Source organism: Panthera tigris, chromosome B1, assembly GCF_018350195.1.
Source record: "Panthera tigris isolate Pti1 chromosome B1, P.tigris_Pti1_mat1.1, whole genome shotgun sequence".
Taxonomy (NCBI): domain Eukaryota; kingdom Metazoa; phylum Chordata; class Mammalia; order Carnivora; family Felidae; genus Panthera; species Panthera tigris.
Genome location: NC_056663.1, coordinates 142,980,177 through 142,999,354, shown reverse-complemented (window position 1 = coordinate 142,999,354; position 19,178 = coordinate 142,980,177). Strand labels below are relative to the sequence as shown.

At 37.0% G+C, this 19,178-nt stretch overlaps 2 protein-coding genes across 2 annotated transcripts in view; one reads left to right on the top strand and one right to left on the bottom strand.

Annotated features, from left to right (window-relative positions):
• The window catches only part of ART3 (ADP-ribosyltransferase 3 (inactive)), a 142,047-nt gene that overhangs the window by 9,458 nt on the left and 113,411 nt on the right, over nt 1-19,178 (top strand). The window lies entirely within an intron of this gene.
• Nucleotides 11,199-12,928, bottom strand: CXCL10 (C-X-C motif chemokine ligand 10). Its single transcript, XM_007074807.3, has 4 exons — nt 12,826-12,928; nt 12,198-12,324; nt 11,890-11,979; nt 11,199-11,438 (listed from the first exon to the last, which is right to left on the bottom strand). Exons 1-4 carry the CDS (start codon nt 12,884-12,886, stop codon nt 11,420-11,422), a joined length of 297 nt encoding a protein of 98 aa, XP_007074869.1. The 5' UTR covers nt 12,887-12,928; the 3' UTR covers nt 11,199-11,419.

Here is a 19,178-nt window from a genome sequence, read left to right as displayed (position 1 = left end):
TGACTGAGCCACCCACACACCCCTATGTGTGTAATTTGTTTACTATCATTGACAAGATGAGAAGTTCTATTACCACATGGTGAGTGGCACATTCATGGTTTAGTCCTGATTTTACTCTGTATTCATTCCATTTTGTCAAGTTATAACTTTGACCTTTGTTCATTTCATTCTCATGATTGCAAGAATATAAGCATTCTTTAATTTTATCTTTAAAACTTTACCTTGTTTTATATCCCTACAGAGCTTTCATTATATTTACATGTTTCTCTGATTTAACACCTATTTCTACTAACTGTATCCAACGCATTTGTCACTTCCAACATGCTAGATTTCTTTTTTGATCAGTTTTATTTACAAATACCACTTATCTGAGTACTGGTATGCTTATCTTTTGTTGTTGGCGGCATTTGAATTATATATGTTTTTTGTTTCCTCAACTAGATTATTATAATTTTATGGCCAGGCATCATGTGTTGATTGTCCTTGTTTGTGCCATTGGATCTTGAAGTTAGGAGGGGCATAGCAATTATTTATTAAGTTGAACTTGATTGCATTGAGAATATTCTAGGCTTAGTTCCCTTTCACCTCATATAATTAAAGGTCTCTAATTTCTAACAACAGAGCCAAGTTTGTGCCTTAGTGGTTCTAGAGGTAAAAAAAAAAAAAAAAAAAAGTGTGTGTGTGTGTGTGTGTGTGTTATTATTATGATTAATGCAGTAGGTCAGATGGTCTTGTAAATTTTAGGAATACTTGGGAAATAACCATTAATGTCTCCTTTAGGACCCAGATCTCTGAGATGAGCTTAGGTTTGTTAAATCCCCACACTGGCCTAGTATTTCCAGTATTTGAATGTAAGATTACATAGATATGAAGTACATATATTAGTATCCATATGGTCTAAAGTGAATGCTCTACAAAGTGATGTGGTGTGTTGAAGGTCTGTGATGAATTAGGACAGACTTATGAATTTTAACCATTTGAAGGTTGTAGAACTGAGACTGGTAAAAAACTATGGATACATGTATGTTTATATATTTTGCTTATAATTTTAGGGAAGTTGCTGAGCCCTAAAAATGACACATCCCAAGATCATCTGCTCTGGGAATAACAGCATTGCAGGTTCAGACTGATGTTGAACTTTTTTCAGCTGTCCTTTTTCTTTTCTCCCCGTTTCCCATTCTACAGTTAACTAAGGGGATTTCTTGGATCTGAGTCTAGAGAATGAGATAGCCACGCTATTCTGGCTTTAATTAGATTTGAGTGTCCTGGGAAAATGTTGCATAATATGTAAACAACATGCTCTTCTCTATCTCAAGTGAAAATAACACAAGTTATTTTTTATTTTGAAAGAATCATCTTTCAGGATGAAACTTGGGGTGGAGGGGACTTTCCCCTCCTCTGAACAGCTGTTGCTACTATTAAAACATTAAACTTAGTTTTGAAACATTTTTATTTTTGAAAGTCCTGTAAGCCCCTGCTTAAAACCTTAATTCTTTTCCCACGGGACTCTCATAGTCTAGTAAACAGTTTGCCAGTGCACATGCTGGATATTGTAATGGGAGAAGGTCATAATTTCTTCTGTGGGTATATGGTGATTCAACAAAACTAGTAAGCTCTTTATTTCTAAGTTTACTTTCTTCTAAGGTTTAAGAACTATCTAATGTCTTTGGGAAGTGGTCCTGTCCTTGGAGTGAATACCAATTTCCAACGGATTCTAGCTATGGCAAATGTCAGTAACTTATTCATTCATTCAGTGAGTATTGAGCATTACTGTGTGTCAGGTACACCGGTAGATACCAATGATACAGTGGTAAATAAGACAGGTGTAGTTTCTGCTCTCGTAGACCTTTTTGAGGATATGGAATAAACAGATGAAAAAGTATGTAATATATTTACAGATAGTGATAATGGCTATAAAAAGGAGGGTAAAAAGATTGAGAGTGATAGAAGTGATATTATTTTTAATAGATTGGTGAAGAACCGCTTCTGAGAAGGTGATATTTGAGCAGGGACCTGAATAAAGTGAAGGAATAAACTATGGAAATGATGGGAATGTGTTTGCTGTGCTTGAGAAGCAATAAGAGGCTGTATAGCTGGAATGGAAACATTGAGGGGAGAATGGTAGGAATGAGGTGGAAGAGTTATGTAGAGCATTACAGACTATAAGGAAACATTTTGGGTATCATTTAAAGTGTGATGGGATGCTTTTGGAAAGATGAAACCAGGGGTATCCATAATCTCATTTATGTTTTAAAACTACTACATTGGCTGTTGTGTAGAGAGTAAATGGTAGCAGGCAAGAGGGTGAGCAGGGAAACTAATAATGACATATTATTGTCTGGTGACCTGAAATATATATCTAGTAGTTGTTTAATGATTTTTTAATATAAGCAATTAAATTTTAGTACAGCATTGGACAAAAGTTCTGAGGTATATGTATGTATATGTGTGTATGTATATGTACACATGCATGTATGTATCTGTATACACACATGTGTGTATACATACATGCATACAGTGGCAAATTAGGTGTAGTTTCTGCTCTCATAGACCTCATTTTGGAAGACTGTTTTTATTTCAGATCTTTTCCAGAGATGCATCATTTCATGAAGGTCACTAACAACATAAATCCTAGTCCTTTAAGATAAGCATGCATATATATAGTGTCTTTGAAAATTGGTTTTCACTTAATTTTTTTTCTCTCTGATTAGAAATGGTAGAAATATTCCTTGTAGAAAACTTGTAAAATAAAAGTAAAAAATAAAAATCATCTATAATTCTATCACCTGTTAATAGTATTTGAACTATTAATAATTTATTTTAGTGACATTTAGTAATATTTCTGGAGGATTCCTTTTTTTTTAATTTAAAAAAATTTTAATGTTTATTTTAGAGAGAGAGAGAAAAGGGGAGGGGCAGAGAGAGAGGGAGACACTGAATCTGAAGCAGGCTCCAGGCTCTGAGCTGTCAGCACAGAGCCTGCTGTGGGGGTCGAACTCACAAGCCATGAGATCATCACCTGAGCCAAAGTTGGATGCTTCACCAACTGAGTCACCCAGGTGCCCCTGGAGGATTTCTGTTTCTACCTATATAAATGAGAAAACAGGTGCAGGAAGACTTTAATGACTTGTGCGAATCACCAGAGTAATCATTGTCATATTCTTACTGCTTTAGTGAGGTTCTTGACCTGCCCCTGAATGAAGCAAGAATGGTGTTATCAAATTCTAAATATGAACAGTGAATTAACTAAGTAGACTATGACAAAGAAAATTAAGAGACACAATTACAATCACTTTCCCCTTTTCCTTAAGGCCAGTATTCTTAGATCATGTTGCAATATATAGATCATTGTGGGCCATGTATTTTCCTAGAAAAAGGAGATTTCTCTCCCTCGGATTTATAACATGACCATACTACAGTAGATGGGTTCATTTGTTCTCTGTGTACCTCAAATTTTATTTACTTCGGACATTGGTGAACTTTCTACCCAGAAAAGGAATTCTTCTTCACCCCTGATCTAATTTATTTCAGAAAATAGACTTAAAATCTGTTTAGACTTTTTCTGAGCTGGATTTCTGCATGAGCCTTGGTTTTTGTCTTACAATTAAAAAAAAAAAAACTTATCTAAGAAATTACCTACTTATGCAGAGACAAGTGCACTTCCCCTTCCAGTTTCTATCCCTCATTTAGATTAGGGAAGGCAAGACCTTGTTCAGGACAAGGTAATGTGGGCTGTAGCATTTAAGAGCCAGTATGCCACTTCTCCCTTTGTCTTTTCTGTCATGACAGTGTGCAGTTGAGACAGGGGGGACTGTATTATTGAGTCAACATAGAGGCATTGCCAAGCTACATGGAACTTTGAGCAAAAAAATAAACTTTCATTGTGTTAGATCTTTAGTATTTTGGGAGTTTGGTCTAACAATCTGTTATTTTTTGTGTATATTTTGTAACATGCATACAGCTTATAAATATACATTGATGGTGATGGCATACCTAGCAAATAAAGGCTCTCATAATGTAATTCTTATCTGTCTCTCCATCATTTTCTTTTTAAAAAAAATTTTTTTTTTAATGTTTATTTATTTCTGAGACAGGGAGAGACAGAGCATGAGTGAGGGAGGGGCAGAGAGAGAGGGAGACACAGAATCAGAAGCAGGCTCCAGGCTCTGAGCTGTCAGCACAGAGCCCGACGCGGGGCTCGAACTCACAAACCATGAGATCGTGACCTGAGCCGAAGTCGGTCTCTCAACCGACTGAGCCACCCAGGCGCCCCTCTCCATCATTTTCTACAATATTCATGTCTCTAGTTTTATATTTACATTATTCCAGGTTGAAAACACTGTGCTATCTCACCCCTATGTTTTTGATCACATTCTTTGCGCTAGAATTTACTTTTTTCCTTTTACCTATTCTCTCTCTGTCTTTTTGGTATTACATTAGGGTTTTTTTTTTCTAAGTTTCTTCCATTGACGTATAGTTGACAAATAACATTATGTTGGTTTCAAGTGTATAACATGATTTGATGTTTGTTTATGTTGTGAAATGATTTCCCACAATAAGTCATTGTAGTAAGAATATTTTTCTTTTGATGAGAATTAATTTTTATTTGATTTAACTTTATTTTTTGTTTTTTAATATTTACATCCAAATTAGTATATAGTGAAGCAATGATTTCAGTAGATTACTTAATGCCCCTTAACCGTTTAGCCCACCCCCCCTTCCCACAACTCCTCCAGCAACCCTCAGTTTGTTCTCCATATTTATGAGTCTTTTTTGTTTTGTCCTCCTCCCTGTTTTTATATTATTTTTGTTTCCCTTCCCTTATGTTCATCTGTTTTATTTCTTAAAGTCCTCATGTGAGTGAAGTCCTATGATTTTTGTCTTTCGCTGACTAATTTCACTTAGCATAATACCCTCCAGTTCCATCCACGTAGTTGCAAATGGCAAGATTTCATTCTTTTTGATTGCTGAGTAATACTCCATTGTGTGTGTGTGTGTGTGTGTGTGTGTGTGTGTGTGTGTATACCACATTTTCTTTATCCATTCATCCATCTATGGACATTTGGGTTCTTTCCATATTTTGGCTATTGTTGATAGTGCTGCTATAAACATGGGGGTCTTGTGATGAGAAATTTTAAGATGTATTCTCTTAGCAGCTTTCGGATACTCAGTACAGTATTATAAACTGTAGTCACCATGCTATAGTTTACATCCCCAGTGATAGCTCTCTTTATTCTTCTATTTTGCTATGTAAAGTTGTTTGATATTCATGAAGATATCTCACAATTGGTTATATCCTGGAATTTTTCATTTCTTTGCTAGTTTGTTATGCTCTTTTAATGTAAAACATAGCATTTTTAAAAAGATATATTTATAAAGTTATTTTGAGAGAGAGCAAGCGTGCATGCAAGAGTGAGGGAGGGGCAGAGAGATAGTCCCAAGCAGGTTCCTTGCTGTCAGCACAGAGGCCTAAGTGGGCCTTGATCCCGTAAACGGAGCCCATATCAAGAGTCAGATGCTTAACTGACTGAGCTACTCAGGCACCCCTATATAAGTTTTTGTTTAAATTCCAGTTAGCTAACAAAGTTTAATATTAGTTTCAGGTGTACAGTATAGTAATTCAGCGCTTCCATACAACACGTGGTGCTCATCACAAGTGCACTCCTTACTCCCCATCGCCTATTTAACCCATCCCTCTACCCACCTCCCCTCTGGTAATCATCAGTTTGTTCTCTATAGTTAAGAGTCTGTTTCTTGGTTTGCCTTTTTCCCCGTGCTCCTTTGTTTCTTCAATTCCATATATGAGTGAAATCATGTGGTGTTTGTCTTTCTCTGACTTACTTCACTTAGAATAATATTCTCTAGCTTCGTCCATGTCGTTGCAAATAGCTATATTTCAGTATTTTTTGTGGCTGAATAATAGTCGTGTGTATATACTTACATCACATTTTCTTTATCCATTCATCTGTCATTGGATCCTTGGGCTTTCCATAATTTGGCTATTGTTGATAATGCAGTTATAAACGTCGGGGTGCATATATCCCTTTTAATTTTTTTGTATTCTTTGGGTAAATACCTAGTAGTGCAATTCCTGGATCCTAGGGTATCTGTTTTTAACTTTTTGAGGAATCTCCATACTGCTTTCCAGAGTGGATGCACCAGTTTGCATTCCCATCAACCGTGCAAGAGGGTTCCCTTTTTCCACATCCTCACCGACATCCTGATTTGTATTTCCCTGATGATCAGTGATGTTGAGCATCTTTTCATGTCTGTTTGTCATCTGTATGTCTTATTTGGAAAAATGTATTCATGTCTTCTGCTTATTTTTCAATTGGATTGTTTGCTTTTTTGTGTATTAAGTTGCATAAGTTTTTTTTTTTACATATTTTAGATGTTAATTAACCCTTTATCAGATATATCATTTGCAAATATCTTCTCCCATTCCGTAGGTTGCTTTTTAGTTTTGTTGATTGTTTTCTTTGCTGTGCAAAAGCTTTTTAGTTTCATGAGGTCCCAATAGTTTATTTTTGCTTTTGTTCCCCTTGCCTCAGGAGACATATCTAGAAAGAAGTTGCTTTGGCTGATGTCAAAGAGGTTACTGTCTGTGTTCTTCTTTAAGATTTTGATGGTTTCATGTCTTACATTTAGGTTTTTAATTACTTTTGATTTTATTTTTTGTGTCTGGTGTGAGGAAGTGGTTTCATTCTTTAGCATGTTGCTATCCAGTTTTCCCAGCACCATTTGGTTGAAGACACTTTTTTCCATTTGATATTCTTTCTTGCTTTGTCAAAGATTAATTGACCATATAATTAGGTTCATTTCTGGGTTTTCCATTCTGTTGTATTGATTTATGTGTCTGTTTTTGTGCTAGTACTATACTGGTTTGATTACTACAGCTTTGTAATAGAACTTGGAAGTCTGGAATTGTGATGCCTCCAGTTTTGTTCTTCTTTTTCAAGACTGGTTTGGCTATTTGGGGTCTTTTGTGGTTTCATGTAAATTTTAGGATTGTTTGTTCTAACTCTGTGAAAAACGCTGGTGGTATATTGAGGGGGATTGTATTAAATGTGTAGATTGCTTTGAGTAGTATAGACGTTTTAACAATATTTTTTCTTCCCATGCATGAGTATGGAATGTCTTTCCATTTCTTTGTATCATCTTGGATTTTTTTCATCAGTGTTTTACAGTTTTCAGAGTATAGGTCTTTCACCTCTTTGGTTTGGTTTGTTCCTAGGTATCTTATTGTTTTGGTATAGTTGTAAATGGGATGGATTCCTTCATTTCTTTCTGCTGCTTCATTATTGGCACACAGAAATGAAACCAATTTCTGTATGTTGATTGTTTTTCTGCGACTTTACTGAATTTGTGTATCAGTTTTAGCAGTTTTTTGGTAGTCTTTCTGGTTTTCTGTGTAGAGTATGATGTCATCTGCAAATAGTGGAAGTTTGACATCTTCCTTGCTAATTTGGATGCTTTTTGTTTCTTTTTGTTGTCTGATTGCTGTGGCTAAGACTTACATTACGATGTTGAATAAAAGTGGTGAGAGTGGACATCCCTGTCTTGTTCCTGATTGTAGAGGAACCTACTGAAAAACTGAGACCTCTCGGTTTTTCCCCATTGAGGATGATATTAGCTGTGGGTTTTTCATATAAGGCCTTTATTATGTTGAGGTATGTTCCCTCTAACCCTACTTTGTTGGGAGTTTTTATCATGAATGGATGTTGTACTTTGTCAAATGCTTTTTCTGCATCGATCCAAATGATCATATAGTTTTTATCTGTTCTTAATGAGGTGTGTCATGTTGAGTGGTTAATTTGCAAATGTTCAACCATCTTTGCAACCAGGGAATAAATCCCACTTGATTGTGTTGAGTTTTTTTTTTTTTTTTTTTACTGTGCTTGATTTGGTTTGTTAGTATTTTATTTAGAATTTTTGCATCTGTGTTCATCAGGCATATGGGTCTGTAGTTCTCTTTTTTGGTGAGGTCTTTATCTGGTTTTGGCGTCAGGGCAATGCTGGCTTCATAGAATGAATTTGGAAGTTTTCCTTTTTTTCTATTTTTTGGAATAGTTTGAGAAGAATAGGTATTAATTCATCTTGAAATGTTTGGTACAATTTGCTTGTGAAGCCATCTGGTCCTTGACTTTTGTTTGTTGGGAGTTTTAAAATTACTGATTTAATTTCTTTGTTGGTAATTGGTATGTTCAAGTTTTCTATTTTTTTCTGTTTCAGTGTTGGTAGTTTATGTATTTCTAGGAATTATCCATTTCTTATAGGTTGTTCAGTATATTGGCATACAGTTTTTCATAATCTCTTATCATTGTATTTCTATAGAGTTGGTCGTTATTTTTTCTCTCTCATTTGTGATGCATTTGGGTCCTTTCTCTTTTTAATAGAGGTTAGAGGTTAGAGGTTAATTTTTTCAAAGAACCAGCTCCTGGTTTCATTGATCTGTTCTGTTTTTTAAGTTTCTGTATCATTTATTTCTGCTCTAATCTTTTTTACTTTATTCCTTCTACTGGCTTTAGGCTTCACTTTTTAAAAAATTTATTTAAATTCAAGTTAGTTAACATACAGCAAGTATTGGTTTCAGGAGTAGAACCCAGTGATTCATCACTTACATATAATATACAGTGCTCGTCTCCCTTTCCTCCCCTCCAGCAACCCTCAGGTCTCTGTATTTTTTATTTTTTTCCCCTCGTTTCTTCAGGTGTAAGGTTAGGCTGTTGGATACTTTTATTCTTGATGTAGGTGTGTATTGCTATACACTTCCCTCTTTGGACCACTTTTGCTGCATCCCAAAGATTTTGTACATTTGTATTTTCATTTGTTTCTGTGTATTTTTTTATTTCTTCTTTGATTTCTTGGTTGACCCATTCATTATTGAGTAGCATGTTTAATCTCCATGTGTTTGTGGTCTTTATGAATTAAAAAAAAATGTGTAGGTACAGATTAAAGAACAAATTTTCACGTACTCACTACCTAGGTAAAAAATAGAACTTTACTGTAATTCAGAAGCCTCTTATGTGCCCCTCCCTGATTGCATTCTTTTCTCACTTTCTGAAGTAGTTACCATCCCGAATTTTATGGAAATTCCTTTTGTGTGTGTGTGTTCATCATATATGTCTTCATTCCTAAATCCAGTGTTAAGTTTGCCTGTTTTAGAATTTCATAGTAAATAGAACTATGCTGTATGTACTATTCTGTGACATGCTTCTTTTGTGCAAGACTGTTTTTGAGATCACCCATGTTGATGTATATAGTTCCATTTTGTGTATTTCTACTGTTGTGTAATACTTCATTGAATTAGTATACCCTTATTTACTTATCCATTCTATTTATGGACATTTGGATTGTGTCCAGAGTTTGCTATTATAAACAATGCTGCTGTAACATTCTTTAATATATGTAATATACAAGAATTTATCCGTGGTGTATGCATAGTAGCAGAATTGCTAGGACATAGAGTGCACACGTTAAATTTTACAAGATAATACCAACCTGGTTTTCTTTTTTTTTTTTTTAACGTTTATTCAGTTTTGAGAGAGAGTGTGAACAGAGGGAAGGGCAGAGAGAGAGGGAGACACAGAATCCGAAGCAGAATCCAGGCTCTGGGCTGTCAGCACAGAGCCCAACGCGGGGCTTGAACTCACAAACCGTGAGATCATGACCTGAGCAGAAGCTGGACCCTTAACCAACTGAGTCACCCAGGCGCCCCCCAACCTGGTTTTCGAACCAGTTACGGTAGCTCTTTCCTCTTTCACCAGCAGTAGAGGGGCATTCCTCATTGCTCTACTCTTCCTGTCTCTTGGTATTTATCCAACTTAAAGAATTTTGCCAGTCTTGTGGTGTCAAATGGTATCCCAAAATGATTTGAATGTAGATGTCCCTGATTACTAATGATGCAGAACAATTTTATATGTTGAGGACTTGTGCATTTTTTTTCCTGTGACATTCCTATTCATTTCTATTTCCCATTTTTCGCTTAGTTATCTATCTTTTTCTATTTTTCTTTTTATATATTCTAGATACAATTAATTTGCTGACTAAATGCATTGTAAATACCTCCTTAGTGATTAATTGGATGTGGGAGGTGAGAGAGGAATGTAGAATTACTTCCAGGTTTCTGGTTCGGGGAACTGAGTGGATGATATTGCTGTTAAACTAGGACATTTAAAAAAGGCAGAGAACTAGATCTGGGGAAGAAGAAAATTTGAGATATTTTAGAGTTTGATATTTCTGTAGGATATTCAGGTGGAGATATCACATAGATCTCTCCCTATAAGGGTCTGAAGCTCAGGCAAAGTCTGTTATGCCACATCAGTCCTGAAGGAATCTTGTATGATGGGTCTTTCAGCAGACTGCAGTTGGAAGGAATATGGTAATTCTCCAAGTCATTTGTCTTCTACTGTGAGATTCTTTTATGAAATATGTATTAGTTATTATTTTAATACCTTTTTGATTTGTTAACAATTGTATAATCTTTCTTAATGTTGCCGAGGGAGGGTGTCTGGGTGGCTCAGTTGTTAAGCATCTGACTTTGGTTCAGGTCATGATCTCATGGTTCATGAGCTTGTGCCCCTCTTCCTCACCTCCCTCCCTCCCCCGCACCCCCTCCCTCTGCCCCTCTTGGGATTCTCTCACTTTCTCTGCCCCTCACTCACTTGCACACATACTCTCTCAAAAAAATTACTGCTAAAGGAGTACAGCATTTTTATTTTGAAAAACATCCAGGGTATGCCTTACATAACATGCATAGTATATATCTAGACTTAAAATTTTTTATTCATTCATGTGTAGTACTTCATTACACAAGTTATTCCATACACACTGAAAACAATATTAAGACATATGTACGTCTGAGAACTCAACTTTGTGCAGTTTTCATTAAATAATAGTATTTTCACATACATTTTCAGACATTTTTAGGTTCTTTTATGTATTTGGAATTGTGTATATATAACCACTGGAAGAATATGGGCCCCTTGGGAGGATAGCAGTAGAATCCCATGGAGTAAAGATCTTTCTTAAAAAAGGAAATTGTATTATGGCTATTTGTTTTTCTTAAGTTCTGAGAACTTGGATAAACCCAGAGGTGGGAATATCTTTAATAACCTTTAGAAGATATGAAAGGTGAGGAAAGTGTTAGTAGCAGGGCTAGGACCTGGTACATTCACTAAAAATGTAGCACCTTTAGCTTACAGTGCCAGAGCAGAGTTCGTACTAAACAGCTCAGGGTGATGAACCATCCACCTCCCTCAAGGAGTAGTAGCAGCTTATTTGGTGACAGTGGTTGGTCACCTTTTAGGAGAACTGCAATCCAGGGACAATTAGGGCTTGACAAGTATGTAGGGAAATGATGGCAGAGGTAGTCTCTTTCTGGTCCATCTTTGTCAGTACAATGATTATGCTTCTGTGTTCAAGGAGATCTTTTAGACCTGTAGGAAGAGAAAGGGGATGTAAAAGTGTGATATGCTCAACTCTGGCTTCAGCCTGGGTTCTGCTTAGAACATTCTGAGTTCATAGGTAACTCGCAAGTCCCCAGGCAAAGTGGTGAGCTTTCCTGATGCTACATAGTCATTGTGGATTGCAAGAGCTGCTTTTTTAGGGACAGGAGAGGCTTGGGGAAAATTTGGTAGTTTTGCTTGGATAGTTCTAGCTCTGCCTCAAGGTTAAAATGACCTATTGACACTTCTAGTTAGGTAGCTAACTTTTGATACCACAGACGATGGCAATCTCAGTATAAAAATAAATACAGGTAGTGGCAGGCATGGTGGTAAACACACTTTTAAGCCAAGGGATCCCACAGGAAAGCTCACTGCAAATATTTCTGACTTCCCCAAATTGACATTTCTTAAAGAGCAATTCTGCAAATGACAGCAAACCTACCTTTCCTTGCTAATTGCTTTCACTAAATTCTTGATGGTCTTAGACTCTGGATTCAGGCATGTTTTCTCCCCATTCTTTTTCATTGTAGCACTGTAGAAGTAAGAGGGAAAATATTTAGAATGATGTTGGGCCAATAAAACAGGTGTAATATACAGTTTTTAAGCCAGATGTTTATGTTTCACTCTAGATGTTTCCCTTTGCTATGTAGAAGTCTTAGAATCGTACAAAGCATTTATTGATTTTGTGATCATACATATTTAATATATGATTACAACTAGAGAAGTGACTTTCAGAAGGCATTTACTCACATGATTTCAACACGTGGACAAAAGTGACTTGCAGGAATCACTTCAAGTTTTTCTAAGGACCTTAGATTTACAGATAGTTCACTAATCTTGATACAGGTACAGCGTGGTGTTCTAGAGAGAGGTATTCCTGTGGGGAAAAAAGACAAGTACAGTAGGGGAGGTTAGTGCAGTTTTCGTTTTAGTCGTTTAGTGTGGATTGGCTACTACTTAGCAGAACCTATATCCCCATGTTATTTGAGGTAATCTGAGAGGGAATGATCCTATTATAATACAGCTCTGAATGATTGATTAGTTGATTATCTGAAAGAATGGAATTGCAACTTGTGAATTGTAAACTTATACCCCTGAGCCCAGTTCCTATGGTTAATTGAGTTACTTAAGAAGTATCTGTCTCATTCTCTCTGTCCTCATTCCCTTACATTTTCTCTATCCTCTTACTCTTCTGTTCCCCCATCCTTTTATTCCATTTGCCTTTCTGACCTGTGACCAGAGAGAATCTCTGCTCATTTAGTCTTCATTTATAGGCAGGCTGTAAAACTTTTGCAAATATGCTATTCCTGTAATTATAGAACTTATATGCAGTCCTATTTCTGACTTTAGAAATTAAATATCCTTTCATGTTCCTTACCTTGAGTTCCACTCAGAGTCAGAAAGATAAGACAGAAAATAAGAACAGCTCGTTGGTTCATGGTGCTGTGACTGGAGGTTCCTCTGTGGTAGGCTCAGAATGTCTAAGCAGTTGAGTGTCTCAGAAAACGTGGGGCTGGGATGCAGTATTTATTTGTAAAGGCACTTTCCCTCTCTAACTCTGATTGGATAACATTCTAGTTGACTAAGCAAAACCTGATGCCTGTTTCTTGGGGAAGTCCCATGTTGCAGAATCAAAGGTATTATTAGTATTTATTGTGGCTCGGAGTTATGGAATTTCCCTCCACCCCCATTTTTCACTAAGAGTGAGTTAGGTTTCACTTTCTAAAACATGAACTATTTCTTGAAAAACAGAACTTCATTGCATATGTGGTTATTTTTAATGAAAAAAAAATTTAATGAAACTTTTTATTTTTTTTTAATTTTTTTCTTTAATGTTTATTTATTTTTGAGACAGAGAGAGACAGAGCATGAACGGGGGAGGGTCAGAGAGAGGGAGACACAGAATAGGAAACAGGCTCCAGGCTCTGAGCTGTCAGCACAGAGCCTGACGCGGGGCTCGAACTCACAGACCGCGAGATCATGACCTGAGCCGAAGTTAGCCGCTTAACCAACTGAGCCACCCAGGCGCCCCTAATGAAACTTTTTAATTTATTTTTTTTTTTGGGACAGAGAGAGAGCATGAACGGGTGAGGGGCAGAGAGAGAGGGAGACACAGAATCTGAAACAGGCTCCAGGCTCCGAGCCATCAGCCCAGAGCCTGACGCGGGGCTCGAACTCACGGACCGCGAGATCGTGACCTGGCTGAAGTTGGACGCTTAACCGACTGCACCACCCAGGCGCCCCCCTAATTAAACTTTTTAAATGAAACTTTGATTCTCATGTTTTGCCTCCTGCAAAATAAAGATGTCAACTTAATCCTCAAGTCAGAATCCTGCCTACGGGTTTTTTTTCAAGTTTTTATTTAAATTCCAGTTAACATACAGTGTAATATTAGTTTCAGATGTAGAATTTAGTGATTTATCACTTGCATATAATACCTGGTGCTCACCACGAGTGTCCTTTTTAATAACCATCACCTATTTTTCACCACCCCCCCCCCGACTTGCCCTCCAATAACCATCAGTTCTCTGTAGTTAAGAGTCTGTTTCTTGGTTTGCCCTTTTTTCCCCCTCCTGTGTTCATTTTTTTAAATGTTGGTTGTTTTTGGGGGGGGGGGTGGGTACAGAGGAGCCGAAGTGGGCTCTATGCTGACGGTAGACAGCCCTATGTGGGGCTCAGACTCAAGAATCGCGAGATCGTGACCTGAGCCACCCAGGCACCCCTCATTTGTTTCTTAAATTCCACATGAGTGAAATCTTCCTGTATTTGTCTTTTTTTGATTTATTTTGTTTAGTATAATACTACCTTCCTCTATTCCATGCCATTACAAATGGTAAGATTTTATTCTTTTCTATGGCTGAGGAATACAGTTTCAAAATGAGTATGTCTTAATACTGTGTTTTGAATCTATTTTTTTTTAAATTTTTTTTTTAACGTTTATTTATTTTTGAGACAGAGAGAGACAGAGCATGAACAGGGGAGGGGCAGAGAGAGAGGGAGACACAGAATCTGAAACAGGCTCCAGGCTCTGAGCTGTCAGCACAGAGCCCGACGCAGGGCTCGAACTCACGGACCGCGAGATCGTGACCTGAGCCGAAGTCGGCCGCTTAACTGACTGAGCCACCCAGGCACCCCTTGAATCTATCTTAATTTGCAGCAGTAAGGCATGAATATGGATATATTCACTTCATGAGTTTCAGAGATGTCATTTTTTAAATTTTTACAATAACTTGTTTCTAAAATTTTTTTTTTTTATGTTCATTTATCTTTGAGAGACAGACAGAGAGTGGGGGAGGAGCAGAGAGAGAGAGTGACACAGAATCTGAGGCAGGCTCCAGGCTCTGGGCAGTCAGCACATTGCCCAACATGGGGCTCGAACCCACAAACTGCGAGATCATGACCTGAGCCGAAGTCAGACACTTAACCGACTGAGCTACCCAGGCGCCCCTATTTTTACAATAACTTGTAAAAAAAAAAAATAGGAAAGTTATTTTCATTTTGTATATGGAAAAAGAACCTTAGGGATGAGATAATTGTGTTAGGTCACACAAAGGTTGTCATCTATTTAGTCTACCTATAATGCTTTTTCTCAGCATTTATCTTACATTTCTGTAATTACTTTCAGAGGGTAAGAAAAATTTTTTTTTAATTTAAAAAAATTTTTAAATATTTTTTATTTTTTTATTTTTTTAATTTTATTTTTTATTTCTTAAAATGTACATCCAAATTAGTTAGCATATAGTGCAGCAATGATTTCAGGAGTAGATTCCTTAGTGCCCCTTACCCATTTAGCCCATCCCCCCTCCCACAACCCCTCCAGTAAACCCTCAGTTTGTTCTCCATATTTATGAGTCTCTTCTGTTTTGTCTCCCTCCCTGTTTTTATATTATTTTTGTTTCCCTTCCCTTATGTTCATCTGTTTTGTCTCTTAAAGTCCTCATATGAGTGAAGTCATATGATTTTTTCTTTCTCTGACTAATTTCACTTATCATAATACCCTCCAGTTCCATCCATCTAGTTGCAAATGGCAAGATTTCATTCTTTTTGATTGCCGAGTAATACTCCATTGTATATATACATATATATACCACATCTTCTTTATCCATTCATCCATTGATGGACATTTGGGTTCTTTCCATACTTTGGCTATTGTTGATAGTGCTGCTATAAACATGGGGGTGCATGTGTCCCTTCAAACCAGCACACCTGTATCCCATTGATAAATGCCTAGTAGTGCAATTGCTGAGTCAGAGTGTAGTTCTATTTTTAGTTTTTTGAGGAACCTCCATACTGTTTTCCAGAGCGGCTGCACCAGCTTGCATTCCCACTAACAGTGCAAAAGAGATCCTCTTTCTCCCAATCCTCGCCAACATCTGTTGTTGCCTGAGTTGTTAATGTTAGCCATTATGACAGGTGTAAGGTGGTATCTCATTGTGGTTCTGATTTGTATTTCCCTGATGATGAGTGATTTGAGCATTTTTTCATGTGTCAGCTGGCCATCTGGATGTCTTCTTTGGAGAAGTGTCTATTCATGTCTTTTGTCCATTTCTTCACTGGATTGTTTGTTTTTTGGGTGTTGAGTTTGATAAGTTCTTTATAGATTTTGGATACTAACCCTTTATCTGATGTGTCATTTGCAAGTATCTTCTCCCATTCTGTCGGTTGCCTTTTAGTTTTGCTGATTGTTTCCTTCACTGTGCAGAAGCTTTTTATTTTGATGAGGTCCCAGTAGTTCATTTTTGCTTTTGTTTCCCTTGCCTCCGGAAACGTGTTGAGTAGGAAGTTGATGCAGCCAAGATCAAAGAGGTTTTTGCCTGCTTTCTCCTTGAGGATTTTGATGGCTTCCTGTCTTACATTTAGGTCTTTCATCCATTTTGAGTTATTTTTGTGTATGGTGCAAGAAAGTGGTCCAGGTTCATTCTTCTGCATGTCGCTGTCCAGTTTTCCCAGTACCACTTGCTGAAGAGACTGTCTTTATTCCATTGGATCTTCTTTCCTGCTTTGTCAAAGATTAGTTGGCCATAGGTTTGTGGGTCCATTTCTGGACTCTCTATGCTGTTCCATTGATCTGAGTGTCTGTTCTTGTGCCAGCACCATACTGTGTTGATGATTGCAGCATTGTAGTATAGCTTGAAGTCCAGGATTGTGATGCCTCCTGCTTTGGTTTTCTTTTTCAAGATTGCTTTGGCTATTCAGGGTCTTTTCTGGTTCCATACAAATTTTAGGATTAATTGTTCTAGCTCTGTGAAGAATGCTGGTGTTATTTTGATAGGGATTGCATTGAATATGTAGATTGCTTTGGGTAGTATTGACATTTTAACAATATTTGTTCTTCCTATGCAGGAGCATGGAATCTTTTTCCATTTTTTTGTGTTTTCTTCAGTTTCTTTCCTAAGGTTTCTATAGTTTTCAGTGTATAGATTTTTCACCTCTTTGGTTAGATGTATTCCTAGGTATTTTGTGGTTTTTTGTGCAACTCTAAATGGAATCGATTCCTTGATTTCTCTTTCTGTTGCTTCATTGTTGGTGTATAGGAATGCAACCAGTTTCTATGTGTTGATTTTATGTCCTGAAACTTTGCTGAATTCATGAATCAATTCTAGCATTTTTTTGGTGGAATCTTTTGGGTTTTCCATATAGAGTATCATGTCATCTGCGAAGAGTGAAAGTTTGACCTCCTCCTGGCCAATTTGGATGCCTTTTCTTTCTTTGTGTTGTCTGATTGCAGAGGCTAAGACTTCCAATACTATGTTGAATAACAGTGGTGAGAGTGGACATCCCTGTCTTGTTCCTGACCTTAGGGGGAAAGCTCTCAGTTTTTCTCCATTGAGGCTGATATTAGCATTGGGTTGTTTATATATGGCTTTTATGATCTCAGGGTATGCTCCTTCTATTCCCGCTTTCTTGAGGGTTTTTATCAAGAAAGGATGCTGTATTTTGTCAGATGCTTTCTCTGCATCTATTGAGAGGATCATATGGTTCTTGTCCTTTCTTTCAGTGATGTGATGAATCACATTAATTGTTTTGTGGATATTGAACCAGCCCTGCATCCCAGGTATAAATCCCACTTGGTCGTGGTGAATAATTTTTTTAATGTATTGTTGGAGCCAGTTGGCTAATATCTTACTGAGGATTTTTACATCCATGTTAATCAGGGAAATTGGTCTGTAGTTCTCCTTTGTAGTGGGGTCTCTGTCTGGTTTTGGAATCAAGGTAATGCTGGCTTCATAGAAAGAGTTTGGAAGTTTTCCTTCCATTTCTATATTTTGGAACAGCTTCAAGAGAATAGGTGTTAACTCTTCCTTAAATGTTTGGTAGAATTCCCCGGAAAGCCATGTGTCCCTGGACTCTTGTTTTTTTGGCAGATTTTTGATTACTAATTCGATTTCCTTACTGGTTATGGGTGTGTTCAAATTTTCTATTTCTTCCTGTTTCAGTTTTGGTAGTGTATATGTTTCTAGGAATTTGTCCATTTCTTCCAGATTGCCCATTTTTTTTGGCATATAATTGCTCATAATATTCTCTTATTGTTTTCATTTCTGCTGTGTTGCTTGTGCTCTTTCATTCATGATTTTATTTATTTGGGTCCTTTCCTTTTTATTTTTGATCAAACTGGCTAGTGGTTTATCAATTTTGTTAATTCTTTCAAAGAACCAGCTTCTGGTTTCATTGATCTGTTCTACTGTTTTTTTTTGTTGTTGTTGTTGTTGTTGTTTCAATAGCATTAATTTCTGCCCTAGTTTTTATTATTTCCTGTCTTCTGCTGGTTTTGGGTTTTATTTGCTGGTCTTTTTCCAGCTCCATAAGGTGTAAGTTTAGGTTGTGTATCTGAGATCTTTCTTCCTTCTTTAGGAAGGCCTGGATTGCTGTATACTTTCCTCTTATGACCGCCTTTGCTGTGTCCTAGAGGTTTTGGGTTGTGGTGTTATCATTTTCTTTGACTTCCATATACTTTTTAATTTCCTCTTTAACTTCTTGGTTAGCCCATTCTTTCTTTAGTAAGATGTTCTTTAGTCTCCAAGTATTTGTTACCTTTCCAAATTTTTTCTTGTGGTTGATTTTGAGTTTCATAGTGTTGTGGTCTGAAAATATGCACAGTATGAGCTTGATCTTTTTGTATTTACTTAGGGCTGATTTGTGTCCCAGTATATGGTGTGTTCTGGAGAACGTTCCATGTTCACTGGAGAAGAATGTATATTCTGCTGCTTTAGGATGAAATGTTCTGAATATATCTGTTAAGTCCATCTGGTCCAGTGTGTCATTCAAAGCTATTGTTTCCTTGTTGATTTTTTGATTAGATGATCTGTCCATTGCTGTGAGTGGGGTGTTGAAGTCTTCTACTATTATGGTATTACTATCGATGAGTTTCTTTATGCTTGTGATTAATTGATTTATGTATTTGGGTGCTTTCACATTTGGCACATAAATGTTTACAATTGTTAGGTCTTCTTGGTGGATAGACCCCTTGATTATGATATAATGCCCTTCTGCATCTCTTGATACAGTCTTTATTTTAAAGTCTAGATTGTCTGATATAAGTATGGCTACTCTGATTTTCTTTTGTTGACCATTAGCATGATAGATGGTTGGTTCTCCATTCCCTTACTTTCAATCTGAAGGTGTCTTTAGGTCTAAAGTGGGTCTCTTGTAAACAGCATATAGATGGATCTTGTTTTCTTACCCATTCTGTTACCTTATATCTTTTGATTGGAGCATTGAGCCCATTGACAT